The following is a 12,036-nucleotide window of genomic DNA, read 5'->3' on the forward strand; positions in this document are numbered from 1 at the left end:
ATAACAACAGCAATGCAACTTCTCAGTCCTAACTATTCTGTTTTCTGCTAGAGATTTCAACCTCAATGCTTTGAGATCACCCTGAATGTAACCCCTACAAAATGAACTCATCCCCACCTCCCAACCTTTCCTATTTCCTCATTTCCCTACCTTTCCCAGTCATTCCATTTTTAAGGACAAGAAGCTAGTTGACTCTTCCTCTCTTGGGTCTCACATCTTTCCCTTCATTTATGTTGCCACTGCCTTTGTTCTCTCAACTCTCCAGTTTCCCTCCTCTTGGATCCTTTCTGAACACTGCAGCCCATATAATCATCCCAAAACATACCTCTGCATGTGTCATTCCCCTATTTATTAAAAAAAAAAGTAATAACTTTCTGTGGGAAACCCAACTTCTCAAATACTATATAATTATTTTAGCATCAATCTACCTTATTTTCCTTCTGATCTCCTACATACACCTCATGCACTGTCTAACCAAGTCAAATGACTCACTGTTCCCCAAATACATCATCCGCCTTCCACCTCCATGCCTTCACACCTGGCATTCTCTTCGCCTCCAATGTTCTCCCTCCATCTCTGCCTAAGGAAAACACCTATTTCTCAAGACTCATTTGAAATACCTCCTCCTTCATGAAATCTCTAATCACCTCAGATGGAAGGTGTCTTCCCTTTTTCCCTTAACTGTCACTCTGAAGTCATTTATTATAACCTGCCTCACATTATAGTATTTTGTGGACAACTTTGCTCTCTTCACCTCCTGTATCTTCCTCATGCAAGAATTGTGTCTTCCCCTGATCTTGTAAAGGGAAATGTTCCAATCCAGGATTCAGGATTCCTGAATTTTAGTCCTTACTCTACTGCTAATGAACCCCATGACCTTGGATAGCTTTACTCACCATGAAACAGAAATTTGTAGTGCCATTTGTCAATGAGTTCTGAGACTAGGGTTAAAGAAATGGTGCCAAGAGAGGAGGAAGAGAGAGAGAGAGAGAGAGAGAGAGAGAGAGAAACCCTTTCAAGAACCTAGAATTAGTACTAGGTTTTTAAAAAATTAAGTTTGAATGATGCATTTCACCATTTCCCAATAAAATTATTATCTGACATCACTGAGGGAAAAGAATTCAATTTCTAACATTGTCCTTATAGCATACGGTCTTCTTCCTCAAGGCTCTTGCTTACTGACATGTCTTCTCCATAACTACAAGCATCCAACCCAAGACAGACTGTCCTTAAACTTCTAAGTTAGTTGTTAATGCCCTTCATCCACTTCCTGTTTAAATGAAGGTAGCCCTAGTGACAGTCTGCGACACCAGCCTGCAAAAGCCATTCAGTCCCACGTGCACCTGAGTCAAGGTAGAATCTGCGCTCACACGGCTCATTTGCCCCACTCACATCCTGACGGCTGATAGCCTGAGGTGGAAGCTGTAGAAACACTGTGTAGAAAATGGGATGGCAAACTATAAATTTTAGAAAATCTCTGGACTTGAGGAGAAAGAAGACTTGAGACAATTCGAAGTAGCTGAGGGAGATTTGTGGGAATCACTGGTCAGCGGTTTATTCTGTTCGGTATCACCTCTTGATCTGCATCCCAGCTCGCGCCCTTGTGCGCACTGACTCCGGGCTTTGTGGCCTCAGCACTATTGATGTGTTGGACCTCGTAAGTCTTTGTTGTGGAGCTGCCCTGTGCACTGGAGGATGTTTAGCTGCAACCCCGGCTTCTAGCCACTAAAGGCCAGCAGCACACCCCTCCCCTCCCAGTAATGACAACCAAAATGGCTCCAGCATTATGATCAAATGTCCTCTGAGTGGCAAAAGCATGCACACACACATCCTGGTTGTGAGCCACTGCTCTCACCGGATGCAGAAGGTTCCCAAATTTTCTGTGGATCAGAGTCACATGAAGAGCTTGCCAAAAATGCGAGTTTCTTTCTGGGCCCCAGCTTCAGTTATCCTGGTCCGGTAACGGTAAGTCCAGTAAGGAGGCTACGAATCTACATCTTTAACAAGCTTTTTTTTTTTTTTTTGCTATTGTTGCAGTTCTGGGATCTTGTGCTAATTTGAGCCATCCCCTGTCCTTTCACTTTCAGTTTGTTTTTCAGATAGGGTCACCTGCTAACTTGGTCTGAACTGACCTTCAACCACAATTCTCCTCCCTCCGCCTCCTGACTAGCTTAGTTTAGCGGCATAAGTCACACACCCGGTCTTTAACGAGCATTTCTAACCGATAGGGGTATTTCTCGGCAAATTTTTGGGAAATACTGCAATGAAGAGTCAGGCAAGTAAAAAACATTTTTCAAAATGCCAAAGGCTTTCACTCTGCTGTGCTGAGGGAACAGAAGAGCTGCCCAGTGGATGATGTGGTCCACTCTAGAGAGGACGCCAGGAATTCCTTGGCAAGCCCCACAGGAAAGGCTTAGGGAAGAAAGTTCTACCACTGTAGCACTGCTAGCCAGGAGAATGTATGCCAAAGGGACACAGGGAAATGCCAAGGTCAAATTTGGTGTATTACAATTTTTTTTTTTTTTTTGCTCAAAGATACAACTAGATATTTGAGTATCCATTCTCCTGCTTTTCACTTGGGACCTCTGTGTAAAATTCTTTGCATGTAATTTATTTTATTTTATTATTATAATCATCATTATTATTTTGCAATACGAGGGTTTGAACCCCGGGCCTTGCATTTGCAAGGCAGGTGCTCTACAACATGAACCATACCTCCAACTCCTTTTGCTTTCGTTATTTTTCAAATAATTTCAAAGAGTCTCTTGTTTGGGCCTGGGCTGGATCAGAGCATAATCCTCCTAATTTTGCTTCCTGAGTAGCTGGGATGTCGACAGCATGACAGACATGCCACCGTGCTGAACTTTTTTTTTTTTTGGTGTACATGCGGTTCTGGTGAACTTTTTTGCCTAGGCTGTCCTTGAACTAAGATCATCCTAATCTCTGCCTCTTGAGTTGCTAGGATTACAAGCATGAGCCACCGTGCCTGGCTGCATATATTTTCTCGTCATCCTCTCCCTAACCATACGAGAAAGCTTATCAAGTTTTAACATTTCATTGTCCCAAAGAACTGATGAACAAACTGACTTTTGACCCACAACTTCATCATGAAATGTGAACAGACTGGACTGAGTCTTGGCATTCTGCTACTCTGAAAAATGCTGCAACATTGTTAGGATGGGAGAACTCCATTCTCTGAGGAGGCAGAATCCCTCTCTTGGGTCTCACCCAAGCCCCAGTACTTTTGTCCCTTCGTATAAAGGAAAGAAGACCTCCTATGTTTCACCCAAGCAGAAGACATTCTCAGCTTCTTACTAGGTGCTCTGAATTGGAAAATGAAAAACAACTTCTTTGCACTCTCTTGCTATAGGGGAGTGTGTGAACCTCGCCACCTTGAGGGGCAGACAGCTGATATGAGTGAGTGAAACTTGGTTGGTGGGTGTGTAGAGCAAGCAGCCTTGACTCAAGAGCTCGGTGTGTCCCTTAGATCAGTCTGCTGGTGTTAGAACTTCATATTGGGAACCACAGTTAGTTCAGTCCATCCATGTGTGATATGGTTTTGACTTTAGAGTAATATGAAAGTGGAAGTGAGAAGAAGCCATGTTGGGGAAATGACCCCAAAAGGTTATAAAGGAGGAATGGAATGGGGACAGTCCATGCATGTTGTACCAACAGGCTACTCCAGGGACCTCCTTAAACAAAAGTGAAATTGCCAAAGCTGATGCTCTCTGGGCTCTGCTATGGTTTGAGTGTATCCCACAAAGTTCATGTGTTGGAAACTTTTTTCCAGTGTGGTAGTGTTGGAAGGTAGTGGAACCTTTAAGAAATGGGGTCTAGTAGGTGGTAATTAGGTCAGTGAGGTCATGCCCTTGGAAAAAATTCATGTAGTACTCATGGGACCCCAGTTAGTTCCCACAAGAGGGAGTTGCTGGGCTGATGGAGTGGCTCAAGTGGTAAAGTACCTGCCTAGCAAGCATGAGGCCCTGAGTTCAAACCCCAGTACAGAAAACAGAAATGAATGAGTTGCTACAGAAGAGAGCCTGAACCCCAAATCTCTCTGGCTTCCTGTCTCTCCATGGTATCTCTCTCTCACTTGTACTCCTTCTGCCATGTTACGATGCAGCCAAGGGGGCCTCACCAGAAACCAAGCAGATGGGGATGTCCAATCTTGGACTCTCAACATCCAAAACTGTGAGTTATTTATACATTATCCAGCATCATGTTTTTTTTTTTTAACAGCAATGGGAAATAGACTTATGCAAACTCCCTGCCACTCTCATGTTCTTTTTTACATCTCACTACAACTTAAAGGCAATTTTCCTATTAGAAAAAAGTTTTCATTGTGGCCTTTTAACAGCACACCAAGCATTTTGACCAAGTAGAAAGCCATTTAGAAAAGTACACCATACAGGAAATGAGAAAAGATACACAAGATAAAAGGGCAAGTCTCTTCACATCTCAGAGCCTCACTTTTCTCAACTGCAAAATGAGTTTGGACTCACTGATGTGAGACCCTTTTGTGCTCCAAGTGTCCAGGGGTGTGGGAGGACTAGACAGATTAAGGAATATGTGAATGTCTAAAAAGAATGGCAGAACAGGGTAAACCTGCCAGGATTTTCACAAGTTCTAGTAGAATCTACTTCACATGTACTTACTCCAGGAAAGAAACAGGAAGAAGAAGATGACACCCTCAAGGCACATTGTCAGTTTTAGCTGGCATTATTTCCTCCCACCTGTCTTACCTTCCTCTTAATCACTGGTAACTTAGAAAAGAGGGAAAGTAGCAGAATCGGAAAGCCATCTCCCTTAGCTGTGGGAATCTGAGCACACCACCCAGGTCTGTCTTTATTGTGTATTATGAGACTGTCTCTCTAGGGGATTCCTGGATTTGCAAACCTCCTTCTTTGAAGGTTAGAGTTACCACACTGTCCATCTGTGACAGGGCCTCTTTCTCTTAGTACTTTTGTCCAGAGTAGAGAAAGAGTTAACTGTCTCAGTACTCATGGTGGACACCAAAGCCCAGTTGTCCCTGCTTGCTAGGGCACATGAGCAATGACAAGTTCCCAGAAGCCCAGACACCATGGCTGATATCTGCCAACACTGGTGTACCCCTGGACTAGCCTCCCTCCACACTTCCCTGAAGGCTATACTTGGAAGCTGTTACACAAACTGATGCCTCTCTAAAATTTACCACCTCTGTGCATGACCTTAATAATGGAGCCAGCTCAGTGACTATAAGAAAGTGCCAAGGGAGAAGCTAATGCTTCCCTGGAAGACATTCTTTGTCCTCTCTGTTAACAAGAACATGCTGAAAATGATTTCTTCCTAAGTAGGTTCTCTTTCTAAGTAGAAGAGAACCTAACGGTAAGAGATTTTAGATATGTGGAAAAGAAAACCTGGAAAGAATCTTGTTCAAAATTCTTTTAAAGTATGAGAAAATGAAGCCCAGACAGGTGAAGTGGCTCACCCAAGGTCACACTACTGGTCAGTGTCACAGTCATTACTTTAACCCAGGCCTTCTAACTTCTAGACCTGCACTCCCCTATGCAAAAGACACTTGAGGTAGACACATTTGAGTATTGTGCACTTCATCTGGTCTAAGCCACAGAGGTTGACAATAGCAGTGTATTGGCTCAGTACCAAGATATAACATTAAACAGGAGAAAATGTTATATTTACAAAAGAAGGAAAGAAAATCCCTTAACACAAATTTGTATTTGCATGAAAAACTGATGAACCCAAGAACACCTATATGAATTACAATAGTGGTTTTGGGACTGTTATGGTTTGAATTAAAAATACCAGATAAATATGTTCAGGTCTTAGCCCCCAGAATCTATGAATGTGCCTTATTTAGAAATAAGACTTTACAAATGTAATCAAATTAAGATGAGATCATACTGGATTAGAGTGAACCCAAAACCCAATGACTGGTGTTCTAATAAAGGAGAAATTTGGCCATGGACACACAGGCAGATGCCATGTGAAGAGACAAAGATTGCAATGAAGCATCTACACGCTACAAAACACCAAGAATCGTTGGTGACCACCATAATCCACTAGAGGCAAGGAAGGTTCCTCCCCTAGAGCCTTCAGAGAGCATGGTCCTGTCAATTCCTTCACTTTGGACTTCTTGTCAAACTATGAGAGGATACATTTCTGTTATTGTGAACCACCCAGATTATGGTACTTGCTACAGCAGCTCTGTGAAACCAATACAGTCTGGGGAGATGGTAGGGCTAAACTGGGCTGAAGTGAGGGGGACTAAAATTATGCAGATTAGTGCAACCAGGCAAGCAAGGTCTATGGGCTGGTCCCAGAATAAGGTTCTCCTGCCCAGTGTGGTCCTTCATCTGCACTACTCCATTCTCAAACTTCTAAGACTGTCTGCTCCCTTGGAGATAGGTGAGAGGGTAAACAGAAGAGGAACGATGGCATGAGACACACCTAGATGGGAGCCCACAGTTTTCTTACTAGTTGTCAATTGTATAGCATGTCACAAACTCTTGGGGTCTCAGTGTCCTTACCTGAAGAACACAGTCCCTGTTGTAAGGACTACTGTGGTGGTACCTGGTGAAGCTTTCAGGATTGGTTTCTTTGCTTTGGTTTTATTTAGTCTTTGAACCAAGTTAGGAGTTGGGGTATGGTGGGGAAAAAAAACACTTTTAAGTACCTCCCATGGAGAGAAAGGAGCCCTGGAGTTATTAAATGCTGGTGCTGGGAGAACCTTTCAAGCACATGCAGGACAAGAATCTCACTTTAGAAATGAGAGCCCTGTGCACATTGTGTATTTCTACACTCACCACAGATTATGTTGGCACCTGAGAGACCTTTATATGAGTGTTTGTTGATGGATGAAGTGCCTTGGGAAGGCCTCATAGAGAAACAAGACTTACTCTTACAGTGGGAACAAAAGTCTTCATTTGATAACACTTAAGGGACTGCACTCACTTGACTACTTTGCCCAGACTGGAGCCTGGCTGTCCCATTCCTGGCTTGGTATCTGTCAAAGAATGGTTGCTGGGCCACCTTCCCGGAGAGACCTTCAGGAGGTTCAAAGTCAGAGTTTAAGTGAAAGTTACTCAAAAATAGGTGCTTAGGATCCATAGAGTGTTTTCAACATTATTACTTAGTTTTAAGACCAAAAGAACAGCCATTTTTTAAAAAAAAGTTATTTAACCAAAAGTCAATTCTAACATAGGGTAGATGGAAAATACAGTTTTCACCACAATAAAGATTCAAGAAAACAAAGGCAAGCTGTGACAATGCTAGTTATTTACCCAAAAGGAATGCCTTCCATCTCTACCCAATCTATTGACCTTTTTTTTTTTATAGGAGTTTGAACTCAGGGTCTCAGGCTTACAAGGCAGACACTGTACGCCTTGAGTCACAGACCCCTTGACTCCTCTTCCTCTTTTTTTGGTGGAGGGTTAGTTACTTTTTAGATAGGGTTCCACTTTTTTACCCAGAGCCAGCCTTAAACCACAATCCTCCTACCTATACCTTTCCTGTGGCTGGGATTAGAACCATGTACCACACAACCTGGCAGCCTGGCTTTTCCACTTACCCTGTTGTATTGCTCTCCATAGTACTTACTTCCATCTGAAATATTATACTGACTTGTGTATGGCCTATTAGCACTAACCAGAATGAAAGTTCTATGAGGACTCAGACTTGGTCTATTTCGTTCACTGATGCTCAGTGCCTAGAACAGTTCCTGCCACATAGTTGGTTCACAATACATATATGTTGAATAAATGAGTAAATGAGTTAGCAAATAAATCTGGGAGTAGAGGGAGCAGTCACGTGATACAGATAATGAGGTAGAACATGGGGCCATCTTTTGCCTACAACTTTCTTCCTAAGCCCACTAGCCCTGTGTTCACTAGCCATTCAGATTATCACTCTGACTTCTCTGATCTGAATTCATCATCCCCAAGCAAGCTTTGTTTTAAATTCCCTACAGATGGGAATATAGGAATTGTAATTGCAGTTCACTTGGTGTGATATATTTTTCACTGTAAATTAATAGGTTAGCATCTCATTTTTTAAAAATTGGTTCACATCTCAAAAGAATTCTCAGGAACAGAATGTCAGCCAGGATGGGGACTCTGTGGCAAAGAGAGCTAAGACTGGTATGCAGGAGACTTGGATTCTAGAGCTCACTCTGCTCTTGACTCAGATGTGTGGCCTTTAAAAAATTATTTCTTTGGAGTTCACTTTCCCCATGAAGGTACTGAGCTTGATAAATTGACAAATAGCCTATAAAAATTAAGAAAGTAAGCTCTTCTGCGTATTTTGACTCTGTAAGAGAGGTAGTTAACTGGAGTCATGTGTCCCAACTATTGACAACACCATGTATTTATCTGGGTTATGGAGTCAGCACTTTTCCTAGGGTCAGTTATCATCACTATGAACAGACAGCTGGTGTCCCCATTAAAAACCCCAAATTCCAGCAACAACACTTCCCAGGGAAAATGGAGATCACACCGGCACGCTTTACTTAAACATTGTACAGGTATGAGGGCGTGGGGAGGTGGCAGGAAGCACAAGAGGGAAGTAAAGGCAGAAAGCAGAGGACCTGGAGGTGATATAAAGACCGGTGCAGAGAGCACAGGCTTGGAGAGTCACTCCAGACAACAAGGGCCTGACCCATACTGAAGCACCCATGAACTTTCAGTGGACACAAGTACCCATTTCCATTATGAGCCACTCACTGTCAGGGAGGGCAAGAACTGAGCTCTTCATATGTTTATCTTCCCCAGAGGTTGTAGGTAGCCATTTGCCAAGTCTGCCCCAAGCCTGTGCCCTCTGTGACCTTTCCAGCATTCATTTTTGGCCTTCCTTGGGACTCCAGTTGTCTGTCTGTGATGTACTAGCTCTCAAGTTTGTACCTTTGAATATGACTTCTTGCCTGAGTGCTAATCTTGTATGACTACCTACTTACAAACCAGCACCAGTAGATAGCATTAATTTAATATGTCAAGAGCCCCCCCTACTTCTTCATTCACTCCACTTCTATCACTGGCATCACTAATGGCATCCCAAGACTTAAATTTGGAAGTTATTCTTCATTCTTCACAGCCCTCATCAACCATCACCCACAACATACGGAAACAACAATTTCTCACTGTAGTCCCTCATGTTCCCTTGCTTCAATCCATGTCAAAGAAGTCGATATTCTGATCTTTTAAAAAACTACTTTCACTAAGCCATGATTTGCCTACAAACCTAAGAGGGTTCTTGCCCACCATCAGAGTGCTAACAATCTCCTCATTTGGCACTGAGAAGCTTTCAACAACGGCCTCGTCCTCCCTGAACTACCCATGGTCTGCATTTGTCTTTATTTAATTTGTACTTGTATGAGTGTTCTTGTTCTCACTCACTATTCTCCTACTCACTAACATCTTCCTTTCTCTTTGATGGAGCCCTACCTGTGTATGCTCCCTTTCCCCAACAGCCACCACAGTGGCTTCGATCCTATTCTTGCCCTCGCTCGGAAATTCTTTTCTGCCATCTAGATCTGATAATATCTTCCAAGATGCACCTTCTCCTGAAGGTTTGCATATGAGTGAATCATAGATCACAGCCACCTTTCCCCCTTTTCTGAGCCCTTCCCACATTCTCACATTAGGCACCAATTGCTAAATTTATTGTTGTTATACATGTGTTCCTTGAGCTCTGAAAGGTCAGGGACCAAACCTTGGTTTACCCAGATCTCTACTGGGCAAGGACAGATGCCTGGCCAATAAGGACCTTGATTTGCACGTAGCCCAGGGAGAAGGCCTACTTGCTGCAGCATAGTGAAGTGCTAAGAGTAGCTCCTATTGGGCTCAAGGTTAGAGACTCAGCCATGTTTTGAGAAGTGTTTGTTCAATGCTTGATTTAAAAAATTAAAGCTAATCCAATCCCCTTAGACACCATGTATTCCCCTAGCACAGAATTCTACTGCATTCATCCCAGTGTAACCTAACAGGTCTCAATCATTTTTCAATTTGAAATCCTTCACTCTGCTTGGCCGCAAAGCTAGCTTCAGTGAGGACAAGAAGCTGCCATCTCAGCTGCATGTATCAGAAGTTGTCCCTACACCAGCAACTATTTACAAGATAACACCAGTTCATGCCTTTGAACCAAAGGTTGTCTGATTCTGGTACATGCCTGAGAACAGTAGGGAAATGTGTAAAGTCAGTTTCCCCCTCCTATGGTCCAACTGCACAATGTCTTGTTCAAACCTAGGAGCTGGTCAGGGTACAGCTGCAGAGAGCAGCTTGACAAGTTGTCAGAGACAAGTTGCTCCTTTAACAGCCCAGGAGTTGTCAGGGGTGCAGAGAGAAGAAAGAACTTACCCTCACGCGGTAGTTCATACCGGTCCCCAACAGGCACTGCAGGAAGTGCCTGTCCTCCCTGCTCCTGGGGTTTGGCTCTCCAGGGCCCGGAAGTGGGCAAGCATCAGGAGGTAATGGGGTCGCCCTGGGCCCCATCAGGTCCGGTTGCAGTGTAGTTTCAGACCCGGTCCTACTTTGACTGGTTTCAGGAGAAGCGGGTTTGCTGGAAGCCGGGTCCTGGCTCTCCTGGAGCTTCAGCCGGGGAACCTCTTTGGCACCCAAGCAAAAGTTTTTCAGACTCAGCAAAGTGGCCGGGTTGGCCAGCTTCATGCTGGCCATGCGTGGGATCAAGGTGCACAGTGGGGTGGGGCTCTCCTGGGTCGGCAAGGTGGCATCTTCGGCCGGCAGGTGAGCTGCCAGGGCGGGGTAGGGAGGCTGCGGCGAGCCCTTGTTCCCGACCGAGCCTCCTCCAGGGCTGCCTTCGTCCAAGGACGTGATGGACTCATTCCGAAAGCGGCTGTACTTGGCCCTGTGCAGCATCCCGGGGTGCCCAAAGAGTCCTACATACAGCACGACTCCTGCCAGGCTGTCCTGGCCGCGTTCTCGCATAGCCTTGGCAGTGCTGAAACAGGATACTGTTGCATAAATCGCCTTGTTTGCTAGATAACCCAGGCGGACATCAAATGCCCCGTGCAACACGCTGCAGCCACCTCGCCAATTCTGCTCTGGTCCTCACAGGACTGGGGTTCCCGGGCCGCTGAAGGGTGACAGACCAGGGAGATGCCTCCCCGGCTCTGATTTCAGTCCCTCCCTGGCCCAGGCAGCTGGCACCTAGTGTTGTCGCCTTGGCGTCCCTGCTGGGGAAGCTGAGCCCGGACTCTGGGGCGGTGGGGATCGCTCACCGCCAACTCCTCCGCAGAGAACCCAGCGGAGCACCCGCCGGCGGGTCCCGCCGCATCTCCAGCCTCTCAGGAGCCTGGCAGAAATATCTAGCGCCCCCCTCCCCACCCCTAGCCTCCCCTTCTGCACACAGGAACTTTCAAACCTGCTCCCACGGGGCGGGGCAACGACTGGCCTATTAACCCTTTATTTGTTCCAATGATTGTTCATTTTAAAAGGGAAAAAAATTACAGTGTATACATGAGTCAAAGGCCCTTCTGTCTGGTTGGCTCTGATGGCTGCCCTCTTTTGGAAGATCTTGTGTTGCATCCCGTTCTGAACCACATGCCAGGAGTCCTAGTGGCAGGCGCTGCTCCGCATTGTTTCTGTGACTTGCGATCCTTCCATCCCTTGGTGTCCCTCGGATTCCCTCCCAGCCTCAAAGCGTCCCTCCCTCCTGGATTCCTCTGGGAGCTATTTTCAGGAGCCCCATTCGCAGCAGAAGGCTGAGATGTGCAGAATGATACGCAGAGTGTTGAAATTTTTATGAATGAACTTTGCCGAATGATTTCTCTCCGTGTGTGCAAGCTAATAAATCTGTGAATGAAGCTGAGAATAGCTGTAATTGACTGACGGTCTGGGGGGGGGGTGGGTGCTTGGTTTTTATCCAATCAGGCAGCAGCTTGATGACTCATGCACCATAAATACACTAAGCTAGTAGCCAGGAGAAATAAGGCTGGAAGGAGAGGATGACAGGAATTTATTTTGTGATATCTGATGAATGGGTAAAAGGAGAGGTAAGCTTCACTATGGATCTTCAGGTGAAAAGATC

At 45.0% G+C, this 12,036-nt stretch overlaps 1 protein-coding gene across 2 annotated transcripts in view; it reads right to left on the reverse strand.

The window, feature by feature from the left end:
• Positions 1-11,772, reverse strand: part of Shc4 (SHC adaptor protein 4) — a 123,944-nt gene extending 112,172 nt beyond the window's left edge. The window contains exon 1 of one of the 2 annotated variants that reach the window (XM_074065907.1): positions 10,347-11,772. In XM_074065907.1, coding sequence (XP_073922008.1) covers positions 10,347-10,934 — 588 coding nt within the window. In that variant the 5' untranslated portion in view covers positions 10,935-11,772. The remainder of the gene's footprint in view (positions 1-10,346) is intronic. The other variant, XM_020160548.2, reaches the window with a different exon arrangement.
• Positions 11,773-12,036: the final 264 nt, after the last annotated feature.

Source organism: Castor canadensis, chromosome 2 (assembly GCF_047511655.1).
Source record: "Castor canadensis chromosome 2, mCasCan1.hap1v2, whole genome shotgun sequence".
NCBI classification, from domain to species: domain Eukaryota; kingdom Metazoa; phylum Chordata; class Mammalia; order Rodentia; family Castoridae; genus Castor; species Castor canadensis.